The sequence below is a fragment of the Bolinopsis microptera genome, chromosome 8 (assembly GCF_026151205.1).
Source record: "Bolinopsis microptera isolate Bmic1 chromosome 8, MBARI_Bmic_1.0, whole genome shotgun sequence".
NCBI lineage: Eukaryota > Metazoa > Ctenophora > Tentaculata > Lobata > Bolinopsidae > Bolinopsis > Bolinopsis microptera.
The window spans coordinates 6,891,488-6,912,247 of record NC_087079.1 but is presented as its reverse complement, the minus strand read 5'-3'; the positions used below and the strand labels follow the sequence as shown (position 1 = coordinate 6,912,247).

Here is a 20,760-nt window from a genome sequence, read left to right as displayed (position 1 = left end):
TCAGTATTCAGTATTCAGTATTCAGTATTCAGTATTCAGTATTCAGTATTCAGTATTCTCAAATCTTAAAGATCATGTTTACTTCTTAATGAACTGCTATGATGTACATGTGAACTCTAGCCCATTTCTAGGTCAGTTAAATCCTACTGATGGATCACATCACTAATTATACGTCACTAATTAGTGATATGATCTGATCTCCCTGGGTCCCCTAGTAATGAGGGGGCCTGGCCGTCGGCCTCCCGAAATACTAGGTATCGACCCGAAAGCAACCCAGAGAAATTTTAACTTTATTACAATTGGTAGGATTTCATTCTCGGTATCAATATGCATTTGCGGACGGTTATTCAAATTGATATTACTTCCTTTTGTTTGGGAGAGAGAGAGAGAGACACTGTTGCGGTCCACTCTACCCATGATTATGGGTTTTGGTCAAATATCATCTCTTTTTGATTATCATGTCAGGATAATAATAAGTCGAAGTGTAAGGAAAATGGTTGAGAATATTAGTAATAAGGTTCTCAATTCAACAAGATCACTGTTACGCAAAGTTCAGACTCCTGAGGACCAGACATCTTTACACCTTCCAATCAGGGTCATATCTACTTATGGTAGTGATGATGATCTGGTGTCTGTGACTAAGAAGTATGAAGAACACCTCTAAAGAACAAGGAGTTTCAGTGAAAGTGACACTGTTGAAACATCCCAAGAGACCTCCTCAACACCTTCCGCGCCTAGGAAGAAAATATTCAGTTACACCAAGAAAACAGGGCCAAGCCTAAAATCTCGCCTCGTCAAATTGAAAGAACTTGCTTTAGGAGCTAAACATGGTCCAACCAGCAAATGCCATATGCCAAGATGCAAATGCTGCGAACTTGTCAAAGGCAGCCATGAATTCAAAGTGAACGGCAAGAAGGTTAAAGCTTCCCCTGGAAACTGCCTGAGTTACAACATCATTTAACTGTTCCGATGTAGTTTCTGTGGAAAGGCTTACGTCGGTCGCACTACTCGCTCTCTACGGGTTAGGACTGGAGAACATAGAGTCAAATATTATAAACTTTTAAATGGTGATAAGGTAGATGAAACAAGTGATGAATATAGTTTGGGCTTACATTTGTTGGATCATGGTTTTAGACAAAGGTCAAAGGGAGAATTTTAACAAAATTTTTAATGTGTCAATTATTGATAATTATAGTCCTAAAACTTTAGAAGTTCGTGAACATAAATATATTCAACAACTCAAGACTTTAAAACCTTTGGGAATAAACACTATAAATCTTTTTGGCCTTCCCTTATCCCTAACATTTTAATTTTAATTATATAACCGTTTTAAGAGTGTTCAGATTTTTAAAGGAATTTTGGGTTTACTAACTTTTTACAATTTGTAGGCTTATGTCACTGAAGATGACGCCTTGCAACCTAAGATGGCAAGTACGTACGGTACGTACCTTTAAAAATAGCTGTACGGTACGTACTTTTAAACTTGGGCTGAAAGGTACAATGCTTGCAATTGCAAAAAGATGCACAAAAACCACGTTCACACGACAACTTTCATGGAAGCTGAATTCGCTCATCGCTGCATTTCAATTTATACCATTAGATTTAGAGCAGTTGTACAAAAATGTTCCAGAAGCAAGAAGGGTTGGGCCATGTTACATTGGATTTGGCGCTTTGAATAATGTTGGTTGAAAAAGTTGGCAGATGTTGTTTACGCGATTTTTAGCGCATCCTCATTAATGTGTGAAACAAACTTTATATGAATAAAAGAAGGCTGAGGCTGAAGCCTCAGCTTGCTGAAAAACTAGTGTTTATATACTCCAATAAGCACATTAAAATGTGATACTGATTTTATCTGTCACTGTCCATTCACTGTTAATTTACTATCTTAATAATTCATGTTCCTCTTCGACTACTACCTCAAATAAAATTATGATAATACTAAAGGAACATTGCAAGTACTCCACTAACTTTGAAAAAGTTTCATTTTTTTCCCAAAAAAGTCTGTACCCTATAGGGCCTGTACGGTACGTACCTTTAAAAGTAGCTGTACCGTACGTACTTAAAGCCCTGTACCGTACGTACTTACCATCTTAGCTTGCAACATGTTTGACGATAGCCTGTAAATTGATAGTTTGATCTCAGTATTTACAACAAATCATCTAGCTTGATTGATTCAAAAGGAGAATTAAATTCCTCTGTCGAAGTGTAAACTCATAACTTCATTAATAAGGAGGTAATTTCAACGATTTCGAAACTTTACTTTTGAAAAAATTTCCTTGTGTTTAGGTAGGCATATCTGTCGATAACTGACTAAATATGGCACTTTTTACTCAGTATCATCATTCATCTATCTGAACTGAAGCATCTAAAAAACCTATTCGAATTAGCTTCTGGTGAAAGACTGGCTCTACGACGAAATATTTCAATATTTACCATATAAAATTGAGTCTGTCAATCTTCTAAAGAGCTCTTTAATCAAGTCGAATGTTTGGTAGCGGCACTGGAACCACTCAAAGGAGTGCAATGTAAATGAGTCTCAGTAATAACAACTTATTAATATTAATATCTTATCTTTACGTCAAAGCTTAAACGCTCTATAAAGTGGCAAACTAGCGAGTTGGTTAAATAAGTGAAATCATGAGGTATAAAGATGTTCAATACTGCTTTTTCGTCGTGGCAATACAAGAGACAAGATTGGATAGTCGGTCTCGATGCGACCCTTAAACTAAATACGTGATAAGAAACTCCCAGAAGTAGCTACTTAACATGTTAATCATATATCTTACCAAGTAATACTGATCCACGAATAATCAGCAAGTAACCAATCAAAACTATCAAAACTATCTTACCATGATCCATAATACAAGAGCAGTTAAGCACAATATGATTTAAAACACGGAGTCAAGTACAGGTTCATTATTTCAACGCTCGTCAGTGCATTTAATTAGAATTGAACTCATGCTAGGCTAACTTGCGTATCAAAGCGCATTTCATTGCACTCCTTTGAGCTTATGAAAAAGGTTTAAATGTAGGACACATGGCTTGGACCTTTTTATTCGTTTGACAGATCACAGATGATGCGTTAATAACCACAAACCGATTTAAACACAAACTTTTGCTTTAAAAACTATAATTGAAACTTACGAGATTCCACACACCTCCTCCTCCTTTTTATCAAATTCCAGTCTCCTCACGTTTCGGTTTAAACCGGGTGTTAATACTACTGCACAGCTTTAGATCATCTTGTATCTGTTGGTTAAGCATGCTGGATGCTTGACTTTTAGTGACTTTTACCTGCCCCTGAATAGTGCATAATTGATCGTTTTAAACGAATATTTATTCAAATTCAATTATATACTGTTTTTGGAAGAACACGCTGGATTATTGTGATGCACTCTAAATCTCCAACGAAGGTTTTAAATGAAGCTGATTCTGAGTGTGGTTGTTGTTATATTTATTGGTAAGCAACCGACACGACAGCCGGGATATCAAAAAGCGATTATATTCAATTCCAGATCACTTACTATGACTAGACGCTACAATTGTAATAAAAAGATACATGTTACTTTCTCTAACTCGTTACATTTAATTAAATTCACCTCCCCGACCAACCACACAGAGGTCGCGGTATCACGTGACGGAGCACTAACCCATAGTAGCTCAAGGAGCTGGCACGTGACTGTCACGTGACGCGCAGAGAACTAATTGCACGTGGGCAGGCGTGCTTGTGATGCAGGGGGACGGGCCGGCCACCTCATCGCACGTTGTCTAGTTCTATTCAATTACAGGACTGATGCATTCCAAGAAGTTTGATTTTCATAGTTCATCAAAAGAGGCAAAATATAGTGATCTCAGCTATCTTGTGTTGCGGCGGATACAGAATATGATATCTGATTCCGATCAGGGCGCATTAGGGTGGTGTTTACGCTTTCCTGCCTAATTGGGTTCGTTTGCTGACGCCTGCATAATTAATCATTCATAATAACAGGGTGCTTAATTTATAAAACTATCGATGGGATTAACCTCATCACGAAGTTACATTTGGACACTTCTTCTTACTTATAATTCAGAGAATTCTTTCTGTACACTGTACACTGTACGACCGCCCACGTGCAAATTAAATGAAAAATAGGAATTTAGGTAACAACCAAAACGTTCCATAGCAACGGTGTTTTAATGCACACATGCACGTGCCAAGATTGTTTTAACGTCATTTTGATCGGTTTTGTGGTAATTACGTTGTGTTTAAAGTGTTTTATATTTAAATCGGCTGTATCTTCGGTTGGGGTGGATATTTTTTGATGCGATCATTAAAACTTTCTTTCCAAGAATACTACTAGCTTCGTTCCTGTTACCACGGGCTTTCTAGTAGTATTATATAATCTGTAACGACTCAATCATCAAAAATAATATTCAGCCGACCAAAAGTTTGCCGATATGGTATAGAAAAGTAGTTTTAAAATCGATACATTTGATGAAGTCGAGCTCTGGTAGCCATTACTGATTTAATACTGTTCTATTTATACGATAATTTATTTTATAAATCCAGTTTAATCAAATCTTAATGTAAATTTTGCAATTAATGCCAAAAATATCAATTTAAATCTGAATGTATCTAAATTATCCTATTTTACTAAATCTCACAGTATCGGTATAATTCGAGAATATCGTGATAAGTAAGACAACCATAACACCCAATTTGATGAAATAAAGAAGTCCTACTTTTAAATACTATTACTCATATAACGAATTGCTTAATGATATTTACTCATTAAGCCTCAGGGACAAAAAAAGGTATTTCATAGCGTGTAAGGAACTAAATATCCTTCCACTCTTATCTCGGTAAGGGTTGATTACAATGATATATTATATTTTCATAATATTTTTTATGACATGTCAGTTGTGACATTTCCACCTTACTTACGACGTTTCATGGGAAGTAGGTTAAGGCGATCACATCTAGACGATCTCAGTATGATTAGTGATATTTCTCCTCAAGTTCCACAAAACCTTACGTCAAGCCAGACCAGATGTTCAGGCATATCCAAGTCTTACTTTTACAGAGCACACATTCTTTGGAATAAACTCCCTTATGAATTAAGAGAAATCTCACGACCATCTGTGTTTAAAACCCATTTATTAAAGTACCTCTGGACAGTTCTAAACGACCATATAACATCTTCTGACAGTTAAACAATTTACCTAAACTTTCACGATGATCAGACACACAAGCTTTGATAACAATAACGAAACAATACTTTACTATCAAGACGAATTATGAATAACCTCGAGCAGTTTTACAATACTATTACTAAACACCTTAGTACAATTTCACTGTCATTTTACCGATTAAAGATCTGTGCGCATTCCCGACATTAATCTCACGAATTTATCTTTTTGTACTTTACAACCCCGTACAAATGCTGCAAATCCTTAATCAGTAATTATAATCTCTTGTTATAGATCACGATATTATATATTTTGATAATTTGAAAGTTTTCGTTATCTTTAATGTAACTATATTATCTAAATATAAATTGATAAAAAGTATAATTAATAAAATATGTTCAATAAAGTGTGTTTATAATTATGATTCATGGTACGGGTAAATGCCTCACAGAATGGCTAGCCTCACAGAATGGCCAAATTTGTAAATGTTTTTGTAACTAATTTTTTATAAAAGACTGGTAGGTTTTGTGGATACCATATGAAACAAAAGTCTTCTGGCAACACTTCCTGTGGTGAAATCATTAACTAGGACCACATTTTCTGGCATAAATATGACTGTTTATGTAGAAATTTTGAGCACTGAAAAATTTGTTTTCAAATTTTTGAACTAAGTTTACATTTTGGTGAGAACTTCTGGCACCAGTATGACAGAAGATGTTCAAAGAATAGTATTCATCAAAAAAAACGAACATTGTTCAATATAGGAAGAAAAAAATGCTAAAATGGCTACACGCCTCACAAAATGGCCAAAATATGCCTCACAAAATCTGTTTTCAAATTTTTGAACTAAGTTTGCATTTTGGTGAGAACTTCTGGCACCAGTATGACAGAAGATGTTTAAAGAATAGTATTCATCAAACAAAACGAACATTGTTCAATTTAGGAAGAAACAAAATGTTAAAATGGCTAAACGCCTCACAAAATGGCCAAAACATGCCTCACAAAATGGCCAAAATTTAAAACTCCTTTTATTCAATGAAACCATAAGTCTAAAGTATTCACAAGCTATTTATTATACAATAACACCCCAGATGGAGTGTTTTTACAGCTCCGAATGAAGGTTATAAATCATGAAATCAGGGAATATGAACAACGCCACACAAAATGGCCATTTTTGGTGTAGGAAATTATGCCCTTTTTATTCAGTTCTAAGAAATTTTACCTATATGGGGGTGTTAACAAGGCATATTAATACCAGCAGCATGCCTGAAACAAGAGCCAAAGGTTTTAGAAAAATAAAATTTTCTCGTTTTCTTTTTTTTTTGCCATTTTGTCAGGCATTTTTTCTTTTTTTGTGAAATAATTTTTCACAGCTCAGTTTTTTTCGTGAGTTTTAGGTTATTACCCCATTCCTTAATAGGTTTTCTAAGAACGTGTGGTGATAGAAATTTAAAAAGTATCTCCATCAACAAAATTATAGAAATTCAGATTTGGCCATTCTGTGAGGCATGTTTTTTTCGAGGAAGATTTTCCGGCCAATTTTTCTCAAAGAAAAAATGGTTATGAGATTAAATGAACCCCCGGGAAGAAAAATATGAGTGTCAACTTAGCTTCTTATGAGATAAAAACTGGAATAAAGTGTGTTTTGTGACTTTGAGAGACCTTCCTTTTTTTTGGCCATTCTGTGAGGCAAATACCCGTACATTGTTATTTATCATATTTATATTTTTGGCTGTAACCTTATTAGTTCAATGGAATAAACCTAGCATGCCTTGGTTGCAGCATCGCTTCACTTATAGGTGCATATAGGGCCCGATGTAATTGCTATGACCAGTTTACTGGTCAAATGGTGTTTCGGTGTCCCTAATTTTGTTTACACTCGGTCACTTGTCAAGGCATGTAAGGTCATTCGGCGATATTTTCTTTGAAATAAAATGATGTATTTGTGTAACAATTTGAAAGTTTATTGATAAAAAATAGTCGACTATTCGTAAAGTGTTCGATCAACAACTCTATCTTAAATCTATCATTTACATGCTTTTAATAATAATTCCTATCAATAAATTAACCAACAAAGTTCTATCATATATGGCCCATTCCAGACATTTCTTTGGATTTAATTGTATTAATGATTATGACCTTTGTTTAGGTGAGGTAGAATATGCCTCGATCTTATATGTTTTAACAAAGCGTCCTTTGACCTAGGATTACAGTCACAATATTCACAGCTATACTGCCTTCTATGAGTCAACATATGCTTTTTCAAATTTCCAGCTGTCCTCGTTTTACAGTCGCAGACAGTACAGTGGTGAGGTCTCTCTCCGGTGTGTGACAGTTTGTGTCTAGCAAGATTGCTCGATTGATTCGATTTAAAATCACACAAACTGCATGAATATGGTTTTTCTCCAGTATGTGTCCGTTTGTGAGTAGCAAGATGGCTCGATCTCTTTGATTTAAAATCACACAAACTGCATGAATATGGTTTTTCTCCAGTATGTGTCCGTTTGTGAGTAGCAAGATTGCTCGATTGACTCGATTTAAAATCACACAAACTGCATGCATATGGTTTTTCTCCTGTGTGTGTCCGTTTGTGTCTAGCAAGATGGCTCGATCTCTTTGATTCAAAATCACACAAACTGCATGAATATGGTTTCTCTCCAGTGTGTGTCCGTTTGTGTCTTTTCAACATTGCAGTAGTATTAGTCATGTAGTCACACATTTCACATTTCTGCCGTTTGTTAGCAAGCTTGGCAGACTTTTTAGCGGACGGAGTGGCTTCTCCAATAGTGTCACACACATTGCCACGATCAGGCTCGGTATGTACAGGAACAGAAGAGGACTTTCCTGTAACAGGCCTTGTGTTCGATGGAGTGAGCGGAAGATTGCAATTATCACACTGAAATTCTTTGCAGTCCAAAGGTTCAGCATTAGTCAGGGCACCACAGAAAATATTGACATCTTCCATTTTTACAACGTTACCGTTTGCAACTTGGTTTTTTAGGTGTTCTGAATTAAATTCATCCTGATCAGCCGGTACTCCTTCAAGTTCAGCCTTCAGATTGTTATTTTCGGCATCCTTCCCACATTTACAAGTGCATACTGATGATAACCAGGTTGAAATAGTGCTAACTTGCTGGTCGTCTGTCATCTCCTCTTTGATATCAACCTCCTCAAACTTTTCTGTTTTTTGAACTGACATTGCTGATTGAAAGTTTCAAATGAATGTTGTTTACGTTTTTAGCAAGCACAATAACAAATATTTTTGCAGCTCGAAAGGAATGTGAAGCTATTAGTATTACTATTAATTACTGTTGTGATGCCTGAACGACACTTGATGAAATAATGTATTATGCACAATGCACATTGAAACAATAAAACTATAGTATTACAATCTGTAACAACTCAATCATCAAAAATAGTGAACATTCAATCGCAAACAAATTTTATTTAGCAATTAACGGGAAATCAAGTTTACTCGTCTACACTGATCCGTAATAAACTTTTAACAACGAAAACTATGGGTAAGAACGTAGTCGTTATAGCGCTCATAATATTCTAGCCGACCAAAAGTTTGCCGATATGGAATAGAAAAATATACTAATTAAAAATTGATAAACTGGATTAGTTCGAGCTCTGGTAGCCATTACTGATTTAATACTGTTTTATTTATACGATAATTTATTTTATAAATCCAGTTCAATCAAATCTTAATGTAAATTTTGCAATTAATGCCAAAAATATCAATTTAAATCTGAATGTATCTAAATTATCATATTCTACTAAATCTCACGGTATCGGTATAATACGAAAATATCATCATAAGTAAGACAACCATACCACCTAATTTGATGAAATAAAGAAGTCCTACTTTTAAATATTATTACTCATATAACGAATAGTCGACTATTCGAAAAGTGTTCGATCAACAACTCTATCTTAAATCTATCAGTTACATGCTTTTAATAATAATTCCTATCAATAAATTAACCAACAAAGTTCTATCATATATGGCCCATTCCAGACATTTCTTTGGATTTAATTGTATTAATGATTATGACCTTTGTTTAGGTGAGGTAGAATATGCCTCGATCTTATATGTTTTAACAAAGCGTCCTTTGACCTAGGATTACAGTCACAATATTCACAGCTATACTGCCTATTATGTGTCAACATATGCTTTTTCAAATTTCCAGCTGTCCTCGTTTTATAGTCGCAGACAGTACAGTGGTGAGGTTTCTCTCCGGTGTGTGACAGTTTGTGAGTTGCAAGATGGCTCGATTGATTCGATTTAAAATCACACAAACTGCATGAATATGGTTTTTCTCCTGTGTGTGTCCGTTTGTGAGTTGCAAGATCGCTCGATGTACTTGATTTGTAATCACACAAACTGCAAGAATAAGGTCTCTCTCCAGTGTGTGTCCGTTTGTGTCTAGCAAGATCACTCGATCTCTTCGATTTAAAATCACACAAACCGCATGAATATGGTTTCTCTCCAGTGTGTGTCCGTTTGTGTCTTTTCAACATTGCAGTAGTATTAGTCATGTAGTCACACATTTCACATTTCTGCCGTTTGTTAGCAAGCTTGGCAGACTTTTTAACGGACGGAGTACTGGCTTCTCCAATAGTGTCACACACATTGCCACGATCAGGCTCGGTATGTACAGGAACAGAAGAGGACTTTCCTGTAACAGGCCTTGTGTTCGATGGAGTGAGCGGAAGATTGCAATTATCACACTGAAATTCTTTGCAGTCCAAAGGTTCAGTATTAGTCAGGGCACCACAGAAAATATTGACATCTTCCATTTTTACAACGTACTTACCGTTTGCAACTTGGTTTTTTAGGTGTTCTGAATTAAATTCATCCTGATCAGCCGGTCCTCCTTCAAGTTTAGCCTTCAGATTGTTATTTTCGGCATCCTTCTCAAATTTACAAGTGCATACTGATGATAACCAGGTTGAAGTAGTGCTAACTTGCTGGTCGTCTGTCATCTCCTCTTTGATATCAACCTCCTCAAACGTTTCTGTTTTTTGAACTGACATTGCTGATTGAAAGTTTCAAATGAATGTTGTTTACGTTTTTAGCAAGCACAATAACAAATATTTTTGCAGCTCGAAAGGAATGTGAAGCTATTAGTATTACTATTAATTACTGTTGTGATGCCTGAACGACACTTGATGAAATAATGTATTATGCACAATGCACATTGGAACAATAAAACTATAGTATTATAATCTGTAACGACTCAATCATCAGAAATACTGAACATTCAATCGCAAACAAATTTTATTTAGCAATTAACGGGAAATCAAGTTTACTCGTCTACACTGATCCGTAATAAACTTTTAACAACGAAAACTATGGGTAAGAACGTAGTCGTTATAGCGCTCATAATATTCTAGCCGACCAAAAGTTTGCCGACATGGTATAGAAAAATATACTAATTAAAAATTGATAAACTGGATTAATTCGAGCTCTGGGAGCCATTACTGATTTAATACGGTTTTATTAATATGATCTGTTATTTTATAAATCATGTTTAATCAAATCTTAACGTAGATCTTGCAATTAATCATGCTAAAAATATCAATTTAAATTTGAATGTGTCTAAATTATCCTATTTTACTAAATCTCACAGTATCGGTATAATACGAAAATATCGTGATAAGTAAGACAACCATACCACCCAATAAAATGAAATAGAGAAGTCCAACTTTTAAATATTATTACTCATATAACGAATAATCGACTTTTCGCATAGTGTTCGTTCAACAACTCTATCTTAAATCTATCAAACATGCTTTTAATGATAATTCCTATCAATAAATTAACTATTATGAGTCAACATAATTTGCTTTTTCAAAATTCCAGCTGACCTCGTTTTAAAGTCGCAGACAGTACAGTGGCGAGGTAGCTCTCTACGGTGTGTGACAGTTTGTGAATAGCAAGACTGCTCGATGTACTTGATTTGTAATCACAAAAACTGCACGAATAAGGTTTCTCTCCAGTATGTGTCCGTTTGTGAATAGCTAGTTATATTATAATTGCGATGGCAAATTTCATCAAACCTAATTGTTGTAGTAATGATGACAAATTATTCTTGGAATTTGTTCAAATATTATCATATTTATAGGTATTACATTTACATCATAATCATAACACCAAATAAACATTTAAATTTCTTAAAAGGCTTGGTGTCCCTAACTCTAACTTATGATACAATTCCTAAAATATCCTGTTCCAATACATGAAATAAGTCAAATAAATCTATTGAATTTAAAAACATAATCGTCAAAGTGGTAAAATAAACTAATAACAATAACAATGTTAAATATTGATTGATCAAGTTTATGAGATCAATTATCATGGCCCTTCAATCGCCATCCAACTGGGTCAGATTGGATAACATTTTGTTCAAAATCAGATTTCTATATTCGTCTAACAAGTTTTAGGTAGCAGAAAAAAACTGCATCAATGAAGAGTATAAATATTTTATAATATCAAAGTTATCTAAACTCATAGAGTAAAACTTTACAAATAAAATCAACATTCCACATACTACTAAGTTAACAAACATTCCAACTCTTGATCTAATTCTATTGTTCCTATACATCATGGTTCAACAAACGTAGGCTTAAAGGTTTCACCAAACATCTAAAACCACCATAACATTACACTACTCCCACTCCAGATTCCTGAGCCCAGACTTTGAATTACTACCGCACTTGGAATCTAGGCTCAATCCCCAGAGTCAAGATTCAAGAGTCTGAACCCCAGAATCCTCAGACTCCAGAACCCCACACGTGCCGGAGTGCGCGCACAGGAGAGTTCAAATACCAGAAACCCATTACTTCTTCTCTGCTTTCCACTTGTAAGTGCCGGAGAACTTGAAGCCACTGGCCCTGATGAACTCATCAGCTGCAGCTACTCCACGACTACCGTAGGGATAGTCCACCGGGCACTTGGCTCCTGCGTCCAGTTTGTGGAGAAGGGGAGTGAAGATACGCCACGCCTCAGCTAACTCGTCACTGAAAATATAAGACGTTATTTAGGATCACAGTACTCCTTATAACATTTAAATGTTAGGTTTAGGAAAGAGGAAAGGGTAAAGGTTAAATCGGGATCAATGCTTGGGTTAGCTTTAGACTTAACATATGTAATGCTTACACTGCACAATACACAATACACGTGCACAACAAAACAACAAAAAGTAACCCACGTTCTGACGAAGTTAGTTTGGGTTCCCAGGATAAAGTCGAGGATGAGCCGCTCGTAAGCATCAGGGAGGTCTATATCCTCGAATCTCTCGTGATAGGTCAGGTTCAACTCAGACTCCTCCGCCGCAAATGTCATGCCCGGGGACTTGACGTTCATCTTACAGTAGACTGCCTGTAGGAATTTGAGAATTGGAATACTGATCATAGATTTTGAAATTATATTAATTATTATAGATAACACGATAACGACTATATTGCTGGAAACATAAAATAGTTAACCTCATTTGGCTGAACCCTAATAACAAGCTCGTTCCTCTGACAGTTCCCCCCGAATATATCACTGGGAGTGTCCCTGAACTGAATTCTTATCTCCGCCTTCCTCTCGTTCATTGCTTTACCTGGGATACACGTGTTATTTGCCGGATAGAATAACTAATTACAACATGTAGAGTAGTCAATCAGGGCTAAAAACGTGACGGAAATGTTATAATGCGCATACGACACACAGTAACCACCTCATCCTCCGTCCCCACTAGTGACCACTATTAAAGAAGAAGGAGTTTATTATAACATCTAATTCCTATAACAAAGAAAGAGTTAGTAAGAGAAGTAATTTATCAATTTACCGCATTTCATGATGAAAGGAACGCCCGCCCATCTGTCGTTATCTATCTGCAACTTAGCGCAGGCGTAGGTAGCCGTCTTGGAGTCGTTAGGAACACCTGGATCATCTCGGTAACCTGCAGCGAAAAGGAAAATTAGGGAAATCTGTTTAGGTGAATGTGAAATTACAGACTTTAATAATTTCTTCTATTCTGATTCTCTTACGACTCCTGTTTCCATTCTGCTCAATCATATACGGAATGTTTTGATCAGCCCCTTTTCTGAACTAATCGTAAAGAATTTAATTAGCTTAATGGATGGAATTGAATAGTTGAATAAAATAAATGTCTCGAGAAAAGCAGTAACAGAGCTTGATCTGTGTACTCAGGTACATACCAAGCTTGGAATCCTCTGTTTTACCGTCAGGGTTACCAACATACTGTCCCAGAACAACATCGTCCAAATCTAATGGCTTGATGAACTTCAGTACTTTCACCTGCAGAATTAGTCAGTCTTAAATAATTGTGTGTAATAAAGATGTAAATCGTCGTAGAGTACTGTATCTCACTTTAATGAGAATCCAATTTGAGCATTGCTCAGTTATATATGGAGACCGGTCACAAAATCCCAGATAAGCAAGCTGGAGGGCCTCCAAAAGCGTGCTATTAAGTGGATTCTTCACGAGGAGTTTATGAGTTATCCACCATCCACATACATTCAAAAATGCAGACAGCTTAAGATTATGCCCATAGAAGACCGCTTCGACTTTCTTGACCTTATTTTCTTCTTTAAAATTGTGAAGCAACATATACCTCTCACTTTACCCTCATATTTGCAACCATTTCAAGGCCACTCAAGGTTAAGAAATAGCCACATGGACCCCTTATGTTTTGTAAGCTCAATCTTACCACGAGCAAGCTCTAACGCTTTTGCTAAGAACTTTTATTTTAGGACCCATTCCAAATGGAATCATATTCCTCTAGCTATACGTGAGATAGAGACTATTTCTGAGTTCAAAAGCAAATTGACCTCCTACATGTGGGATAAAATTCTGCCGGAGGACTTTGATTATGATCTACATTATTCCCTCGAGACAGAGATGTGAGGCAGTCTACCTAAAGCTAACAATATGTTCATAAAAGCTTAAATCCCTGTTGTCTGTATTTCTCATTTCTCATTTTAGTGCATATCATCACATCATGGATTTCACTTTATTATATGATTTGATTGCTTTTGATATTTTTGTGTGATTCTATTTGAAATTCTATTTAAAATTTAAGATTTTCGTGGGCCCATACTTGTGCAGGAGGTGCATTTTGCTCTCAACATCTGTGTTTTGGTGACCCTCAGGTCCTTTGATTACATACATTTTGTCCTAGAAAATCTGATTTTATCGGAGTCTTATACTTTTTAGAAAATTTAATGTTGTTCATTCATTGTGTAAATGTGTATGTAATTGATCGATTTGAAAGATTTCAATAAAAAAAATTGGAATCAATTTTAATTTTTATGATCGATTCGTTAACGAGTTGATAGCTGACACTTATTTTATTATTGTCAATGTTCCAATAAGTTTACCTTCTCGTCCCTGATATCAGAAGCATCAACACTGACAGGTCGCTCCATAGCAACCAAACATAGGATCTGCAGCAGGTGATTCTGCATCACATCCCTGGAAAATTAATGTTATTGAGGGAAATGTACACCGAGACTAATGAGTAATGACATGTAGGACGAAAGCCATTCATATACAATTTATAGAGCACAATGTGATATCAACAATTCCACACGCCATGTGATGAGAACTGTCGTGCGCGGGAATCCCGGTCTCATGATAATAGCTTTAATGTCGTTTGGCGACCGCGCGCAAGGTAAACAAAAATATGGGAATATGTCCCCAGAACCACGCCGTAGTCTTACTAGTCATCCATGATAACTCTCGAAACAAGGAAGTGCAATTTCCTTCGAAGAAAGTTTACGACAAACCTGACAATTCCGTTGGTATCAAAGTATCCACCTCTACCATATGTCCCGAAAGGTTCTTTAAATGTTATAACCACGCATGCAATACGTTCACGATTCCAAACAGAACGGAATAGCTCATTTCCAAATCTGAAAATAATTCAATTGTACAAAACGTACGATGCAAGTATTATACAAAGACCTTCCAACAAGCATGAAATAACATAATATTATTTCTTGCACACTAAAATTAAAGCAGTTTAGTGGACTGATAGAAGAATAACATCCGCAAGCAGCTTGTCGTCGCCACTCCGCTATGTTTGCCACATCGTGTAAAAACTAAAAATAACATTGCACAACGTTGCTAATATGCGAACCTCAGAATCATGAGATTTAGCACCATCTCCTTTCCAAGGTAGTGGTCAATTCGGTAGATTTCCATTTCACTGAAACAGAAGTCTTTAGTTATTCAAAGTATTTTCATATATAGATATTCCAAATTAATTGAATTGAGTCAATTAAAAACAGTCAAATTTAATAGCTGTCTAAGCAAAGTTTGAGAAGTTCAGCAACCATTTGCCGATCAATAGGAAACAAGGGTGCAAAATTATCATACTTGAATAAGGCAGTAATAGCTTGAGACAGTTCGTTTGATGTGTCCAAGTCCCTCCCAAATGGTTTCTCAACGATGACTCTGCATTCGGAATTGCTGGGGTAGAACAATTATAAATTGACAATTATCGTTTCACCTCGATATAAACTCAGCAAGGTATGATCTCAAGAATGTTAAGTCTAAAATTCAATCTAAAACAGTTTGGCATCTCCTGATCTTGTAGGTTTAAACAATATTAACTAATAAATAAAACTTGTTTTATATAAAAATATGTTTAAGATATGTTTAAAACAGCTTGAATATTGAAGTAGAGGCCCCTTCGTTAAAAGGTTAAACATAGACAGCAACCAAAACATTCAACACTCCAAACTTCTAGCTTAAAAAGTTTTTTTAAACAGTCTTAAAACTGTTTAAAGCTAATAGTAATATATAAACTGCCACTCCACATTTCATATAATAAGCGAAAACATAACATACGTCATTATAAACACAAATTCCAAGCTTACAATAAGTTAGTGAATTTCCCGAGTGACTTGTTCCTAGAAATAGTAAGTCTAAGAATGTAATTCTTAAGTTAAATAGCTCACAATTACCTGGACGTATACAGACGAAGCTATTAGAACAATTTTTGAGTCAAGAAATATTTCTGCACAAATTTTTTTCCAAAGAACCATTTGGTTGAGTTTGTAGGAGTTTCATAATAAGTTTTGTCTTTCTGTCACGTGTCCATTTTATCCACACAAAATGGAGTAGTAAGACATACTGAGCAAACTATTTCTAAATATCTCATATTTTCCGTGATTAGTTCACATTTTCTATTTATGCCTTCCAGCAGAACATTTCTGAAGATAATACGACTAACAGTGTGTATTTTAACAAGACAACTCTCGTCAGAAAATAGTAGTTTAAGATTTATAATGGCAGTGTTTACGCTATTTACAAAGTCATATATCTAATTACCAACGGCGCATACCGGCGCTTGTAACCAAATAATTATAGTTTCACAAGTTAGACATTTCCGGCTTATAAGGCACCTTTTGAACAAAAACAACCGCAAACACTGTTCATGATATTACGGATGTTTATCTAGATATCTAATTTGTTTAAATACTAGTGCGGACTGCGGACAGAGCCATTAACTAACCAGCCTCCAGCTGTTTAAATAAATCTCACTGTCTTGAGCTTACCGCCTCCCTAGTTACCATAGTTACACTACTAGTTACCATAGTTACCTCCTCCCGGCATGAGAGTCTACTTATTTACCAACTAATTACCATACCAATTAATGAGACTAAGGTGTAATTGTTTATATTAACAACTCAAATTAGAATTATTATTTTCCAAACACAAAATCAAAGAGAGTGTCACTAACTTGGACGCGAGCCAGCAGTTGTGTTTCAGTTGGGTGCAGACAGGGATAAAGACGGAGGGTGGCAGAGCCAGATAGAATAATCGGAACCTGGGGAGAAGCATGTTAGTTTTTAATTAATTAATTAATTAATTAATTAATTAATTAATTAATTAATTAATTAATTAATTAAATAATTAATTAATTAGTTTCAGAAACAATTGTTTGGGTAACCACAGCACTGCAGAGTGCTTAACTGGAGTACATTCATTAATAGTAACATAGAGATATCCGGACAGAAAATGTTTTTTTCAAGCAATTTGTATCCTATAAATGGATTTTAACAAAATTTTTAATGTTTCAATTATTGATAATTCTAGTCCTAAAACTTTAGAAGTTCGTGAACATAAATATATTCAACAACTCAAGACCTTAAAACCTTTGGGAATAAACACTATAAATCCTTTTGGCCTTCCGTTACTCCTAACCTCTTAATTTTAATTATTATATAACCGTTTTAGGAGTGTTCAGATTTTTAAAGGAATTTTGGGTTTTACTAACTTTTTACAATTTTTAGGCTTATGTCACTGAAGATGACGCCTTGCAACATGTTTGACGATAGCCTGTAAATTGATAGTTTGATCTCAGTATTTACAACAAATCATCTAGCTTGATTGATTCAAAGGGAGAATTAAATTCCTCTATATCCTATAAAGCCAGTTCGAAACCATGGTCAGTGTTTTGTGCCAGAGTCACCCGGCACCCCATAATGTAAGGTAAACAACCTGGACACTGTGGACAATGAGTTTCTTTATAGTTTTAACTTTTAGCTGATAGTTTTAACTTTTAACTGATTACTGAGACACAGCTATTTGACATATTTTGTCTATGTTACTGAAGATAGATGGATTATCTGGCCTACATTAGACTTACTGTAGTTCCGAACTTGTTGTAGTTTAACTTTGTTTTGCAGTTCTAAGAAAAGTTAAGTTAAAAGAAAGAATTTTGTATTCCAATTACAAACCCCTCAACTGCTTTCATGTAATAACAGCTCACTGCAAACCACACGTCATATTGAACCAGTGCAGAACTAACTAGCTCAGAATAGACTGGGAATTAGTACGGTTGTCCAAGAGGGCGTTTTCCCCTGTCATTACAGTGGAAGTCTGATCACGTGACCCCTCTGAACCAATCATGATGAGGTATATAATGGGTTTAACCAATCACATGGCAACATACATCAAAGTAAAAACACCTCTTTGTAATGGTTGTAATAAAACAAATCAACAGTTGAAAGGTTTAGTTCCCCAGCTGGTGACTAACAACGCAAGCCCCCCAATTGACACACTGTCTACTGGTCACTTTTCAGTCTCACAACGTTAGCCCCAATAGACATACTTAGTCTACTACTATTGGTCACTTTTCACTTTTCTACCGGCAGTCATGTTAACCGTTTATCTTCTTCTGACGTTCCTTCTCCCATTGAGCACTGCCTTCACATGCCCTCGAGACGGTACGTAACTTAGTAACTAGTATTAGTAACCTAGTAACGGTACGTGTACGTCAACTACTTGGAATGTTGCCTTTTACTGACTATTCTAGGATTCCCAATGTGAGTTGTTTACTATAAGCAGGGAAACAGCTAAACGGGAACGACACTGTTAATATCACATCTCCAACTTTAAAATAATTGTTATGAGGGAGGTCAGACGGTGGGGACGTGATCATATGACATACCGATAATATTCAATATTCATATCAAATATAATCATATTGTGGGAATGTGTTATCTTCCAAATCATTCAACCATGAAATGAGAAGCCATCTGAATAATAATGTCAGCTTTATCACCGACAATTTCATTAGTCATTCAACCAATAAATCGAATTTTTGTAAATCACAAAAAAAAGTTTCTGCAGAAAATTTGTCTGAGAGACGTTGCTATTTTCTCAAAGAACACATCCGGCTTCTTGAGTAATTTGTGGCGTGACGTCATAACACGTGTAATGACGTCATGTCACGTGTAATGACGTCATGTCACGTGTTTTGACGTCGCTATTTTCTCAAAGAACACATCTGGCTTCTTGAGTAATTTGCAGACTTTCCAGTACCTGACAGTGCAGATATCGTGCCGTCCTTACAATATTACTACAAAGATTCCAGTCAAGGTGCATAGGATTCTTATAATTTAAAATTCCAACTGTGAAAATGTTTCGCACAGAATTCTCCAGAAGTCAAAAGGTCATTATCTTGCAAAATATGCAACATCACATATTTCAGGAACGTTCAAGGACCCAGCAAACTGTGCAAAGTTCTACACTTGTTTATATGGACAAGTTTGGCACAAAACCTGTTCTCCGGGCACACTTTACAACCCCAAAAATATGGTGGGTACTGAGTATTGAAACCTTATAAATTATGAAACTCTCTGACTTCTGTAGTGTTGCATTATGTTATAGTTAATAACTACGCGTACGCCAGATTTGGGAATGACGGCCGCACCGGTCGTTCTGAAAAAAAATTTCCGTACCTGGTCAACAAGGATCTAAATGCTTATAATTATAATTATCCTTTATATCAAGGCCCTAAATGCTTATATCCTTTATATCATTCGTCTTCTGGAGAGTTTCCCTAAATTAGTCTTACAATAATTCTGTCGTTAACTTGATAACCGCGTTATGACGTCAGAGTAAATACTTTAATACTTTTTCCGACAGATATGTGACTGGCCGCATAATGTAAAGTGTAAACCAACTCCTAAACCTGATCCTAAACCTACTCCTAAACCGGATCCTAAACCTACTCCTAAACCTACTCCCAAACCCGCCCCTGAGCCTACTCAAGGTACGCAATAATTTTAATTATATATTTTATTCTTACCAAAAGAAAGTTAAGTGATGCTCATTGTGTATGTTATTGTAACACGGTTATAGTTCAATAGTTTAACAGCTTCAAGCTGGGATTATATATTGTGTATTTTACAATAAATTATCATCCTCTACCTTGATTAAACTTGTATTTTTATGGGTAAACAAAAAAGGATGGGGCTGGCTCTATATAAAAACATGGGTTTGCCCCGACATGGCAGCGTTCTTATTCCTATTACAATGATCGCCTCCCCCCAGACCCCGACTGTGTGGACGAGTGGCCGGAGTGTGTAGACTACAACCCCTGTGACGACGAGGAGATAGCTACATTGTTCTGTCAGCGCACGTGCAACACATGCTGATAGTGCCCACGTGCGGTCATTGTAAACACGTGATCATTATTAACACGTGACAAGGCGAAGATATAAATCATACAATTGTAACTAGAATATTGTTGTGATTGTTATATTATTATCATATTTTGAATTACAGTGTTTTCAATTGAAGCTGGTTGACTAAATATAAGTGGTTGCCATGACAATAAATAAAGCCATTCCTATGAACAGATGGTGAAATTGCACTATTTGAAAAATCAGCCAACAACGTAAACAGTTGGCAATAACTCACCTGTGGCCGGGGGGGGGGGGGGGGGGGGGGGGGGGGGGGGAGGAGCAGGGCCCAGGGGGCAGGGGGGTTGGCAATAATAACTCACCTTTTCTCACTACCATGTGCCTTCTCCAACTCCTCTATCTTCTCGTTCAGCTTGATGAAGCCGTCAGGAGTGTCGTACGTTCCACTTACGTAGCTCACGTGACTCCAGAAAGACGATAACACGTCCTTGTTCTTCGCCTGTAGTAGTTACCAGGGTTACCAAGGTTACCAGGGTTACCAAGGTTACCAAGGTTACCAGGGTTACCAAGGTTACCAGGGTTACCAGGGTTACCAGGGTTACCAAGGTTACCAGGGTTACCAAGGTTACCAAG

General features: G+C 36.2%; 3 protein-coding genes across 4 annotated transcripts in view; 1 reads left to right on the top strand and 2 right to left on the bottom strand.

The window, feature by feature from the left end:
* Positions 1-814: 814 nt before the first annotated feature.
* On the bottom strand, positions 815-10,207 carry LOC134820121 (zinc finger protein 771-like). The gene is made up of 2 exons (XM_063830342.1): positions 7,459-10,207; positions 815-936 (listed from the first exon to the last, which is right to left on the bottom strand). The coding sequence occupies exons 1-2, from the start codon at positions 8,366-8,368 to the stop codon at positions 815-817; spliced, it is 1,032 nt and encodes a 343-aa protein (XP_063686412.1). The 5' UTR covers positions 8,369-10,207.
* A 189-nt stretch (positions 10,208-10,396) lies between these two features.
* LOC134820243 (glucose-6-phosphate 1-dehydrogenase-like) overlaps positions 10,397-20,760 on the bottom strand; it is a 50,997-nt gene continuing 40,633 nt past the window's right edge. The window contains exons 3-14 of one of the 2 annotated variants that reach the window (XM_063830468.1): positions 20,490-20,626; positions 16,935-17,021; positions 16,069-16,101; positions 15,566-15,658; positions 15,327-15,395; positions 14,974-15,099; positions 14,566-14,659; positions 13,384-13,483; positions 13,011-13,124; positions 12,664-12,782; positions 12,387-12,556; positions 10,398-12,195 (exon numbers count right to left, since the gene is read on the bottom strand). In XM_063830468.1, coding sequence (XP_063686538.1) covers positions 12,015-12,195; positions 12,387-12,556; positions 12,664-12,782; positions 13,011-13,124; positions 13,384-13,483; positions 14,566-14,659; positions 14,974-15,099; positions 15,327-15,395; positions 15,566-15,658; positions 16,069-16,101; positions 16,935-17,021; positions 20,490-20,626 — 1,323 coding nt within the window. In that variant the 3' untranslated portion in view covers positions 10,398-12,014. Of the gene's footprint in view, positions 12,196-12,386; positions 12,557-12,663; positions 12,783-13,010; positions 13,125-13,383; positions 13,484-14,565; positions 14,660-14,973; positions 15,100-15,326; positions 15,396-15,565; positions 15,659-16,068; positions 16,102-16,934; positions 17,022-20,489; positions 20,627-20,760 lie in introns of both variants that reach the window. The other variant, XM_063830469.1, reaches the window with a different exon arrangement.
* Positions 18,313-20,263, top strand: LOC134820245 (keratinocyte proline-rich protein-like). Its single transcript, XM_063830470.1, has 4 exons — positions 18,313-18,423; positions 19,191-19,297; positions 19,628-19,754; positions 20,036-20,263. The coding sequence occupies exons 1-4, from the start codon at positions 18,354-18,356 to the stop codon at positions 20,137-20,139; spliced, it is 408 nt and encodes a 135-aa protein (XP_063686540.1). The 5' UTR covers positions 18,313-18,353; the 3' UTR covers positions 20,140-20,263.

Coding starts and splice junctions, on each gene's coding strand:
- LOC134820121 (XM_063830342.1), bottom strand. CDS start 8,368: ATGTCAGTTCAAAAAACAGAAAAGTTTGAGGAGGTTGATATCAAAGAG. Junction 937..7,458: donor CCACTGTACTGTCTGCGACT/GTAAAACGAGGA, acceptor TAACTCAGGCAG/TTTCCAGGGGAAGCTTTAAC.
- LOC134820245 (XM_063830470.1), top strand. CDS start 18,354: ATGTTAACCGTTTATCTTCTTCTGACGTTCCTTCTCCCATTGAGCACT. Junction 18,424..19,190: donor CTTCACATGCCCTCGAGACG/GTACGTAACTTA, acceptor CACATATTTCAG/GAACGTTCAAGGACCCAGCA. Junction 19,755..20,035: donor CGCCCCTGAGCCTACTCAAG/GTACGCAATAAT, acceptor GCCTCCCCCCAG/ACCCCGACTGTGTGGACGAG.